The following is a 12,392-nucleotide window of genomic DNA, read 5'->3' on the forward strand; positions in this document are numbered from 1 at the left end:
AGGCTGGGGATGGGGTGAGAAAGCAGTGGTCCTGAGCGTTGAGTCTTTTTGTCTTCCAAGAAGTTAGGAGTTGAGGGGAAGGCAAGACACAGTAAGTGAAGGTGGAAACAGGAACAGATGCAGTTTCTCTGAGTGACAAATGAGTTTCCATCATACTTCTCAGGTCGATTCGGTCCTGAACCCTCTTTCTGTCCCCTGGCCCCCACCATGCATGATGGGTGCTGTTCACGTGCACAGTACCCTCACCAGTGGCTCCTGGGCCTGCCTCTGCCTTGCAAGAAATCGTCACGTAGGGCAGGTCATTACAAGAATAGCCTCAGTCCACTCTGAATTACCATCTTGTAAGTAAGTGATTTACAAACTGGTGAACTTGGCTAAGATTAGATGTTACTTGGAGCTCCCCTTACAACTAATGTATATACCACCAAGTCAGGATATGACCATTCACTGTGGTCAACTTAAGTTACCAGGCAATATGCTTAGTCGGTGAGCTAGCCCGTCATTGGTAATCGACTTGCTCACGCATGCATTTGTCATTTACTCAGCATATACTTACTTACTAAGCTCCGAGGATGTGCCAGACATCCTGTTGGCAGCTGGACACGTAGTTGTGAACAAACCAGACCCAGTGCCTGCCCACGTGAAGCCTGGAGTCTGAGATCACGGTTGGCTTCCTGTCTTGACAGTTACCCAGCTGGGAAAGTACTGGCATGAAATGGTTATACAGAGCTGGGGCCATAGGGCCCTCCGTCTGGGGGTTACTCTTGTTACTGGCCTGAGCCATGCGCAGTCTAATCCAAGCACAAAGGTGAGGTTTGAGAGGAGGGGGCCTGCCTGCGCAGTGTTTGTACCTGGGCAGGACACTGCCGACTCAGCACATCCCAGCCACCAGGAACTCTTCTGGGAAAGGCACCTGTGTGCAGAGCAGTAATTTAAGGTCTTCCCAAGGAGACCTTCTAAGCCCTGTGTTTGTTTTGTGACTTATGCTCACCTCGTGCCCAATAGCATTAAAGACCTTAGTTCCACTAGGTACCATTAGGACATGTTTACTTTCAAATTTGCAGCAGAGCAGTTGGTCGAGTGGTTAAAGTCTCTTCTTCACTTAACTAAAAAAATAGGCCCTTTATTTCATTCTATTAATAAGTATATTAAGTTTAAATAATTTTTAACTTTTTAAATTTCTGATTTATGCATTATGTCACAATCCAGTGAAGAGCATAAAATGGTCTATTAGAATCCATAGATTTGGGTAAAAACGTTTATGTATTATAAAAAAAAACACAACAATTTGTTGTTTTTCTTGGAGAGTGTCAAACAGGTGAAGAATTGAGCATTACTATTAAAGACAAAATGGAAAGATAATGTATCAGATCTGCACTAGATAAAGTATCTGCTAATCCTAGAGACAGATGAAGAAAGTTTCCCTCTACCTTTACAGACTTCTGAAATGACATTGTTTTCCCAGGTAAAATTTAAAATTCAACAACATTGTATAGGGGCGCCTGGCTGGCTCAATCAGTAGAGCATGCGACTCTTGATCTCTGGGTCATGAGTTCAAGCCCCACACTGGGTGTTGAGATTACTTAAAACAACACCTAAAACAATGCACTTAAAATTCAGTAAAATTTTCTTCTTAGTTTGTAATAGCTGCTAGATTTTTCTAAGTCCTAAACATTCCAGTAAAGTGAAACAATGTCATTAAGTGGTTTGATAAACAGCAGCTCAGGAAGAGAACTGCTCTCCCTTTCAGAACAGCATTTATCACAGGTGAGCTCTGGCCTTGGGCAGCTCTGCCTCCTTCCTGGGTCTGGGAGGGAACGTCCAGGCCGTGTTTATCATGCCTGACCTGCCAGGTGAGGAGGAACTCTCTTTTGAACCTACTTCCCAAAATGCAAAGAACCAAACCCAATGCAGCTGAGCCCACAGAGAAAATGACATCTCCCGTTGTTCTTCTTGAGCCATTTTTACAACCACCAGCTCCTCTCCAGGCAAGGCTAGAATGCCCTGGGGGAGTGATCCTTGTAAAGCCAGCCGGCTCCCACAAAATGTTATTGATGCCTCCTGAGGGCATGCTGGGTCTGCTGGGTCTGCTGACCGGAGGAGATGTCCTTATGCTTCGGGGGACTGCCCTGCGTTCCCGCCCACCATGCTCTTGTCCACTTCCCAGTGGCCCTACGGCTTTGGTGGACAGAGCCTGTCAGAATTCCAGTGGGCGTCCCCATCTCACTTAGGATTCACGTGATGTGCTCTCCTGTGCCACGGTCCCTCAAATTCTCACTTTTGGGCATGGAACACAGGTGAGGTTCGTTCGTGGGCTCAGGTGGTACTCCCCATTACTCGTAATGTGTGAGTATTCTGCTTAGGAATGTGAAGACCTGGCATTGATTGGGTTGTATTACAGTAAGTGGGCCTCAGTCTCTTTCCTGCCCCCCTCGGCTCACACAAGGCACAGTGGGCTCCGTCGGTGACAGCTCATCAGAGGTTGGCCAGCCCAGGATGTGTCCGGCCTCCAGCTGTGCACCACCTCCACAGTCCTTTGTCTGGTGCCATTATCCAGCTGGACGAACGTACATCGAAGACAAGATTGTCCTACAGATATGGGCAGTGATTGAGCTGGCTCTTCTTCTTGGGGCTGGGGATTTCTAATGTTTCCGTTTGATAGATAATAGGTGCCTACCGTGTGGCAGGCACCGTGGCAGGCCTGGGGAGTACCGCAGGTAACAAAGCAGATGAGGCCCCTGCCCTCAGGGAGCTGATGTTCTCATGATCTGGTTACATGGGTTATTCAAGCTCAGCTCATTCGAAGGCCAGCTTCAGTGCTGCCTCCTTCACGAAGCCTTCCGTGATCCTTCCACTCGGTTCCCCTTCTCAACCTCCAACAGAGTTGGTACTCACTTACATCATGTGTCATAGTCTGGCCTAATAGTTATGTGGTCCTAGAAAACACTGCATGGTGGATCCCATGGGCGAAGGAAGGTTTTATTCCTCTCCATTAAGTGGCAGGTACAGGGCTTGGCTCCAAGTCCCAGCACAGTAAATGACTGAAAAATGTCACCTGCTGTGGCTAGCACAGATTCTTGCTAATAGTTGGAACTTTAAAAAAAAAAAAACTTCAATTAAATAAATTATTGGGGCGCCTGAGTGGCTCAGTCAGTTAAGCAGCCAGCTCTTGGTTTCAGCTCAGGTCTTGATCTCAAGGTCATGGGATTGAGCCCCAGGTTGGGCTCTGTGCTCAGCTCAGTCAGCTTGAGATTCAGCCTCTCCCGCTCATGTTCTATCTGAAATAAATCTTTAAAAATTAATTAATTAATTATCATTTGGTGTGTAGATTATCCAGACCTTCCTCTTCTTTTTGTCTTTCTTATTGTCCTTCCACAAGAATTCCCGGGCACTGTTTCCCTCTTTGCCCTTTATCCTAAATCAGCACCTGAGAAGGTTTCTGGGAAGTACTTAGAGTGTGCATGTTACCACCTCAGTGGTTCTGTGCTCTCCTGCCTCTCCTCCAGACAGTACCTGAGGAAAAGGGGAGTGATACGGAAGCGTGGTAGTGACTCTCATCTTAAAATAAAGTTAAAACTAAAGATAGAAAGAAATGAATAAGTACATATACACATACATTTATGTATGTATATACACACAGACCAAAAAGTTTTTTACTCTTCAACAAAATACTGTATCTGTATTGATTGGTTTTGAAACCAAAGTCTGGCTCTGAGAAAATCTAGATTTTTAAGAATGAGTGATCCTGCTGTTTATGGAAGATTATACCCTCTACCCGTGCAAGGCTTAGTCCAGGGCAGGAATGGGACGGCAGTGAGACAGGGATCCACTGTCTCGTCCCAGCATCTGGAGCGTGAGTGGGAAACTGCTGTGGACTCTCTTGTGTATAATCACAGGATTGGGAAGGATTAGTGCTCCTGCTTTGTAACTGCAGCGCATGATGGTCTCCAGTGCCACAGAGGTAAATAAAGCAAATACAGGTGTCCGTACGATAGGATCTTCTCCAAGATTAATTTTAATATATTTTTAAGGCTTCAAAAGATTTAAGAAAGTAACAAGCATAGTGAATGATCTTCTTCCTCATTCCATTTCTTAAAGTGTAAAACGTTTTATTCCATTCCACGGGGGTGACACCCTAGAGTCAAGTACTCAGGAAAAGGCCAAGCGCAGTGTCCAGGGTCACTGGTTTTCCGTTTGTAAAGTAATGCCTCATAACTGCATGGATTTGGTGAGCACCACTGTTTCCTAAGCTTTTTTATATCTCTTTTTTCCTCCTGAAAAATCATCACTTCAGGGTTGACTAGATTTTTGAGATCCAGTGAGAAGATTCATTTGGATATATTTTCTGTAAAGCATTTTGGTTATTTGAGGAAGGCTTCCTCTCACATTTCTTTTTAAAAATGTGTTGTTGTTTTTGTTAATTGCTGCTGGTATTTCGACGTGAAGTCACTTCAAAGTTGCGCACAGAGATACGGACTCCAGCGTAGCTCAGAGTCTGGCCACAGGCTGGCTCTCCCCCAGACCAGCCAGGCTCTACCCCTTCACAGCCGCGGACTTTGCTCTTGACACAGCTCCCAGATGGGTGCCATTTGTCCCAAAGTCTGACCAGGTCAAATCCGTACAGATTTGGGTGCGTGCACGCACAGGTTGACACGGGGTTGTACTTGTGTTGAGTCAAACTAATACATTCTTTTGTCAGGATTCGTTTTTAATTTCCTTTAAAATCTTCTTTCATAGCTTTTGTTTATCAAGAAAGTGGATGAAAATAATTTTAAAATTCTGTCTTCTGAGCCCTGTGATATTTTAAGTGATGATGACATTTGCAGTCTGTGATGATGACACTGGCCTTCGGCATTGGTAACTTGCGGTTTTCGGAGGGAACAGTACATCTTGAGAAGAGTATCACTGGGAACAGCTCAGGTTTGGGCCCGCTTTGAAAGGTGTGTGCGTGAGAGATGGACCTCGGCCTCGAACAGGTCCGCCCTGCAGGTGGCGCGTGGGCAGGCACAGCTGGGCGCCCCCTGCACGCCACACGCAGCCCGGCTCTGCCGCGACAGCCTGTTGGCGACGTTGGGAGGATTCTCTGTGGGCCGTTCAGTCAAACCTGCTGTGTCTCTCTTGTCCTTCAGACTCGCTGTCCGTCTCCAGTAATGACGCCAGCCCGCCGGCCTCGGTGGCTTCTCTGCAGCCCCACATGATGGGGGCCCAGAGCTCCCCGGGGCCCAAGCGGCCCGGAAACACGCTGCGCAAGTGGCTGACGAGCCCAGTGCGGCGGCTGAGCAGCGGGAAGGCTGATGGGCACGTCAAGAAGCTGGCGCACAAGCACAAGAAGAGCAGGGAGGTCCGCAAGAGCGCCGACGCCGGCTCGCAGAAGGACTCGGACGACAGCGCGGCCACCCCGCAGGACGAGACCGTCGAAGAGGTCAGAGCCCCGCTCGGCTGGAGCCCGTTCACCAGGCAGGGCCACCCACCGGGCCCGCCGGTTTCCCCTGCGGTCGTAGGAATAGCTTCCTCTCGTGAACACACTACTTTGGTTCTGTTTCCGTAGGTCCCTGGGACTGTCTGCTCCTTAAATCCCTTGTCAGCAGACCGTGGGGATCGGTGGGGACAAGCTGTCCCCATAGCAGCTCCGCGTTAACATGGTCAGGACCCGTGGTGGCTTCTGAGAAAGAGCTTGGAGGACAGTGGGCCTCTGCGCCTCCCCCCCCCCCCCGCTCAGCCCCCCAGGTATGGGCACCCCCAGGCCTGCTAGAAGGAACGGGGCGCTGTGCCGCCTAGCCCTTCTGTTCACGTGCCACAGACAAGCGGGGGGTGCCGTTCGATGCTGCAGGTCTAAGCAGTCCCTAAACCATGGCGCGGCCCTGTGCAGCCGAGCACCAACTTCAGACATGGAAGGACTGGAGGAGTGTGTGCGTCCCCCCCCCTATACTCATACTCCTGTCTGTCCTCAGTGGAAAGCACCCAGTGAATTCAGTTTGCTAACCAATAAACGCTTCATTATTATTTTTTTTTTTTTTTAAAGATTTTATTTATTTATTTGAGAGAGAGAATGAGAGAGAGAGAGCACATGAGAGGGGGTAGGGTCAGAGGGAGAAACAGACTCCCTGCTGAGCAGGGAGCCCAATGCGGGACTCGATCCTGGATCTCCAGGATCATGACCTGAGCCGAAGGCAGTCGCTTAACCAACTGAGCCACCCAGGCGCCCCAACGCTTCATTATTTCCATGTCATTAAAGATAAATGTCTATCGGTCAGCCAGGAATTTTTTTAAGTTTCTTTTTGTTTGGGGTTGGGGAGCTTTAAATGATACTGCAAGGAACAGAATCCCTTCATGATCCCCGGGCTGGCTCTGTCAGGCTGGTAGTGTCAGTGAGGGACCCTCAGAGTTTTTAACTGAGACCACCCCCCCAGCCCCGCCCAGCTCCCTCAAAAAGAAAAAAGCAGACAGAATGGATAAGATTTGTATCGTTTAATTTATTTTGCAGACATGGGTTTTCTGCTGCTTTTCTCCTGGGCATATTTTGCCCTGGGTTTTCACTAGAGTATGTGGTTTATTATGTCCTCATCTGTCTGTTTTCTACATCTGTGTCCTCTTAGTGAAATAAAACTGACAATTTTTCTAAAAGTGAAAGCAGAGTAAAATTGAGGTGAGACTAAATTCAGATTCTCCCAGTGCATTTAGAGTTATATTGTTCCTTATGCCATTATAATTTCAGCGAATTTTATTCTAGCAAGGAACCAAAAATTAAAGCAGACCAGAGGAACTGAAACAACCTGAGAATTACTAACGGTTCAGAGTTTTGAACTGATCCAGGGTGGGGGGTTGGGGATTGAAGATGATAGGTGTTCAAAGCCTAACGGGTAATGTTGGCAGAGACCCCTTCAGAATACACGTGAGGCAGCCCTTCCGTCATCCAAGTCGGCAAGTGAAGTAGCTGGGTTGCAGGAAGGGGATGAGCAGTTACTATCGGGTGGAAAGAGCTTGCTTGATTTGTGTCCTCTCCATTCCTGTCCCAGCTATACTTTCCCAGTTAACCCCTTAGGGTTCCTCTCTGTGATCTGACCTTGACAGTCGGGCCTAGCATATAATGAGCAAACATTGGTTTGATTTCAGAGAGGCCGGAATGAGGGCCTGAGCAGTGGCACGCTCTCGAAGTCCTCATCATCCGGCATGCAGAGCTGCGGAGAGGAAGAAGGGGAGGAGGGGGCCGATGCCGTGCCTCTCCCCCCGCCCATGGCCATCCAGCAACACAGCCTGCTCCAGCCGGATTCACAGGACGACAAGGTGAGCGGCCCACGCCACTGCACCCCAGCCTCGCTGTGGCAGCTGGTGGCTCCAGGGCTGTGAACAGCCACCTGGAAAATGTGCTGCCCGTTTTCACCCCGAAAGTACAAATAACAAAGTCAATTTAGACCAGGCAGTAGACCAACATGTGTAGTTTCTCATACATGTACACTTGTATAAATACATTCAATGCATTTTTAATGATGCTTCAGTAACTGTTACTTTTAAAGTAACTTTATTTTCTGTTTACCGTACCGCCCGGGGTCCCTGAGAGAGGAGTCCGAGAAATCATGCGCAGTCTTGGTGACTGCATCCCTGCGCGAACATTAGGCCATCTTGCTCTCCCTGTGAGGTGTTTTTGCACATGGGCATTGTTTTCAGATGGGGTTGTATTCCTGTCCAGTCCCTCTGTCCAGCATGCCTCATGTTAGCGTTTAGGATCAACTGGGATGTGGGGATAGGTGTCAGGGTGTAGGGATCAGTTCAAAACCATAAATCTCCTCTTTGGGTGTATGTGGAGGCTTCAAACCAGGCTTGGGTTTTTGTTTGTTTAGATCTAAAACTATTTTGTGCATCCCAGTTGTAGAGCCCTAAACTATCCCAAAGAAACCTGGTGACTGGCTTGCACGTCCTCTTGCATTCTGGCCCAGGTGTTGGCAAACCGTGCTATGAAGTCATTACTAGAGGGGTGCCTTGGCTTTTTGTTTTTTGGTTCTTTTTGTTTTGGGGGGGCAGTAACTAAGCTTTCTGAATAAAACAGATGTTTTCATCATTTTTGCCCATTCTTCCTCTTTTTCCTTCCCTGACTCCCTCCTCAGTGCTAACATAGTCATTTGCTGGATTATCTGTGTTTTATGACCTGGACTCTGCCCCAGCCCAGTGATGGGCAGCTGTGAGGCCGAGGCAAACCACGAGTTAGTCCTAACGTGGGCAGCCACCTCCTGGGAACCCACCTCCCCCTGCGTTGTGGCACTGTGGGGCTCGGCTGGAGGATGTGGCTTGGGTTGGAGTCTGGAGTTTGGAGGCATGTGAAGTGCAGGCGGGCGCTGAGGGAGCTGAGGTGAGGTGAGGTGACAGAGGGCCTCACCCCCTGCACAGAGCAGACTTGCCAGGAAATGGGAACATGTCATTTCTCAGACAATTCCTAAACTATTTTGTGGCATCCCAAGCTGTACCTTCCTTGAAAGCAGGAAACTGAAATTTCGTAAATCTGGATGGTTAGCCAAAGTGAGATGTGGGGCCTGGTTGACTTACTCCCCTAGTAAGAGTGTTTTTCCCCATGTAAGGAGTGGATTGTGCTGTATACTTCAGTGGCTGAAATCATTTATTGGTTATCGTGTTACCTCATTGGGTATTATCAGTAGCAGTTCTTCATTTACAAAAATCTGTAGTGATATTCCCAGAGAGTATATTATCTTGTGACTAATATTTTGTTTTGTTCTGTTTTCTCTTTTTGTAAACTTTCACTGCAGCATTATGTTGATTTGTGTTCTGTGTCTGTTTTGGCTCAGTTTCCTTACCTCTCCATTTGAATTTTTTTCTTTGTTTTCTTCACCCCCCATACTCCAGATTTCATTAGACCAAACCAACATTTGTTTTGCAAATCCCATATCTGGATCCACACATGTAAAAGCCTCGTTGTGAATGTATGAATCCGTATCTGTCTCCTGTGAGAAATGCATTGTTAGGACAGCTAGCCGTGTGTCGCATGCATCTCTGCTGTCCTTAATATGAAGCAAGGTTCATATTACACCCCTCTTCTAGTTTCCAGTTAATTGATGGCACAAGTAATCTGCAAACACACTGTGTTTGCTAATTACTGAAACTTGAATTCAGCAGCCCCTCCCTGAAATTCCTTCCCTGTCAAACCCCTGTACACCTGATTCTAGCCGTAAATGGCATCTCATAGCTTGTGAGGCCACAGCTCTTCTGTACTCTGCACTAATCATTGGGGAAATGGATGGCACAGAAAATGGTGAGCTTGTCCCCCCTCTTCCCTGTCTGGTCAGTGCACCCCCGGTTCCTTTCCTTTTCTTTCTTTTAACCCCATAAACACAGGCGAGCCATTTTTAGTATCCTGTTCAGTTTCCTGATTATTTGAGGATTACTCGTTAGACCCTAAGCCTTTCATTCTTGCGTTGATCAGATTCTGTGTTTTTTCCTCCTCAGCCACTCGCCTATAGCTGGCAGTTGCAAAAGTTACAGTTAGCAATCTCCCGCGCCCAGTCACCTCTTTGAAAAACATTATGATGTTACATGACTGAGGATTAAAAACAGACTTTGTCTGCTTACCACATGTATCCCAGACAGGTTTTATTTAGTATTTCATGTCAGAATATTGTAAATTTAAAAGGATGACTTTAAATAAATGCAAACAAAGACAAACTTGTGGTCTTTTTGTCTGGAATTACTTTGAAAAAGAGATTGAGCTTGCAGGAGAATTTACTGTCTGTCCAGTGACTAACATGAGGCATTCCCCTCCCCCTTCTTTTTCTCTTCACTTCTTCCGTAGGCCTCTTCTCGGTTATTAGTCCGCCCCACCAGCTCCGAAACTCCGAGTGCAGCTGAGCTTGTGAGTGCAATTGAAGAACTCGTGAAAAGCAAGATGGTAAGGCTTCCCAGAGAAAGTCTGAGGTTTGGAAGCTGCGGTAACGGCTGCTTGCAGATGGATGTGCCCCTGTTCATGTCATGCTCCGATCTGCAGAATGTGCCTGTGGCAGGTTACACAGGTGGAGTCCCCAAGACCACCCTCACTCCTGACCAGCTGCACGTTTGGGGGTACCCAACATCACCCTCAGGTTCAAGAATTCACTTGAAGGACTCACAGAACTCAGAAAAGGTGTGATACCCCTAGTTGTGGTTTCTACTGTGAAAGGAAGATTAAAATCAGTCAGGGAAGAGGTGCGTGGGGCAGGGTGCAGCAGGGCTCCAGGGTCAGGCTTCCAGCTGTCCTCTCCCAGGGGAGTCACGCAGAGCACTGACTCCTGACCGCGACATGTGACATCGCTGCGCATCACATGTGTGGAGTCTGGCCAACAGGGGACACTAACCTGAGCCTCGGTGTTCAGAGTTTTATTTGAGCTTAGTCACATACACAAGATTGCCTGCTGGCATGGCTCCCCTTTGTCTCCTGCCCCTCCAGAAATCAGGATACCACGTGGCCCAAAGCCCCCACCAGGAGTCGCACTGTTGGCATGGACTGTCTGTCTTGGCCCAAGGCGCCCCCGTAAATAGACATGCCTACAGGCAGGACATCCAGGGGGTTAGCGGCACCTTCCAGGAACCAGGATTAATCCGTTCTTGCACCTACATTGACCGCAGTGCTAGCACCATTTTAGCAGGTGTGGTCAGTTCCGCTCATGTCCGCAGGCGTGCCCTCGGCGGTGGCACACGCCCATAGCTGATAGTTCCTTTCAGGTCTCCGAGATCTTTCATGCGGATTCACAGTGTATACGAGGAAGAGCTTGCACTGTTATGTAAGGGCTTTCTTTTCTTAGTGACCTCTGTATTTCCAGTTGGTCAACATGGATTCATTTAATAAAAGCTCCAAAATCAAAATACTAATTTGAAGTTAGATAGGTGTACATTGCTTCTAACTGATTCAAATCAATTAATTTCTGTGTTTCTTCGGTTTTCCTAACTGTGAGATCGGAAAACCATTAATGGTAACAACCTTTACATTTGTATATCTTACAACTCCCATACAGTTACTTAACATCTTTTAAAAGTCACCCCTCCGAAAATAAAAATCCTCCAGCCTCTCCCACCCGTCCCTCTTCCAGAGGTAACCACTATGATCAGTTTGGTATGTTTCCCTCCAGACATTTTCTTTGCAGGTACAAACATATATGGGGAGGGGAGAGTGCTTGTCCATGCTCTGTTTTTCAAAAATGGTTTCATTCCGTTTTTAAGATTCTAAGACTTAATAAATCTTGAGGAGCTTCTCACATCACTACATAAGGTTTACCTCATTCCTTGTAATAGCTGTACAGTATTCCATGGCGTGGACGCAGTGGTAATCTACTGAGGGATTACTCTATACCAAGCACTCTTCTGTGCCTATATTAACTTACTAGGAGCCCAATGAAGTAAGTACACATTACTGCCATTTTATTTTACAGATGACAGAACTGAAGCCACAGAGTTTAAAAACTTAACCAGCCAGTAAGGGGCAGAGACCTGATTATACTACATAATTTATTTTAAAAAATAAAATTGTGCTCAGTTTTGCACTATTGTAAACCTCCATGTTGGTTATGTCTGTCTGGTTAGATCTGTAGGGTAAATTTCTAGCACTGGAATTGCCAGATCAAAGAGTATACTTTTTCAAGTTGGAAATTTATCTTCCTTCCAATAAGTATTAACTGGGTAACGTTATATCATCCCCATTTCTTCTACTCCTGGACAGGTTCTGATCAATCATCTGATCTTTTTTTTAATCATCTGATCATTCTACCCATCAGAGACAGCAAGAGAAACTGTTAGCCTGTCTGTCTGTGAGTACCACTGACCCTGGACACACGAGACAGACTGGAATTGACCACATTTGCTATGAAACTGTGGTTGACTCAGCCAAATAGGAGTTGTATCAGGAAAAATTCAGACTGTTTCACTCTGCCATAACTGGAATTTCTTCCCAGGTAGTCATGCTCTGAAAGTGACACGATGGGCTTGGAAGTTAGACAGAAAAGTTGCTAGTACTTGGTAGAAAACCTAAGAACTTGACTCCACTGGTCGAGAGTTTGGGATCACTTCAGTTTGAACTAAGCTAAACCACATCCTGGCTGTCTCTTTGAGACTACTTGATTGATGGTCTAAACAAAGGATACTTAAATTATACCCTGCGAGCTTTCAAGCATCCTTAAACATTTTAAAAACAGTCATTTATACTCCTCAATTATATGATCATTAAAATCATTCTGTCTAATAATTGAAATAGTTTTCCCAAGCAAGGTTATGAGGTGCCTTTGTCAGCCTGCTCATCATCATTCTGCCAGTGTTGGAATTGCATTCAATTCGAAGTGGGTTGAGATTCATTTGTCATTAATTCACATGGACTTGAAACGGAGAGGAGTTCTAGGACATGGTTTCTTTAGCTCTTACTGCTT

At 46.7% G+C, this 12,392-nt stretch overlaps 1 protein-coding gene across 2 annotated transcripts in view; it reads left to right on the forward strand.

The window, feature by feature from the left end:
• Nucleotides 1-12,392, forward strand: part of TRIO (trio Rho guanine nucleotide exchange factor) — a 338,883-nt gene that overhangs the window by 292,025 nt on the left and 34,466 nt on the right. For both annotated transcript variants that reach the window (XM_032415386.1, XM_032415387.1), the window contains exons 35-37: nucleotides 5,130-5,422; nucleotides 7,114-7,284; nucleotides 9,797-9,892. In XM_032415386.1, coding sequence (XP_032271277.1) covers nucleotides 5,130-5,422; nucleotides 7,114-7,284; nucleotides 9,797-9,892 — 560 coding nt within the window. The remainder of the gene's footprint in view (nucleotides 1-5,129; nucleotides 5,423-7,113; nucleotides 7,285-9,796; nucleotides 9,893-12,392) is intronic.

The sequence above is a fragment of the Phoca vitulina genome, unplaced genomic scaffold (genome assembly GCF_004348235.1).
Source record: "Phoca vitulina isolate PV1807 unplaced genomic scaffold, GSC_HSeal_1.0 scaffold17, whole genome shotgun sequence".
NCBI classification, from domain to species: Eukaryota; Metazoa; Chordata; class Mammalia; order Carnivora; family Phocidae; genus Phoca; species Phoca vitulina.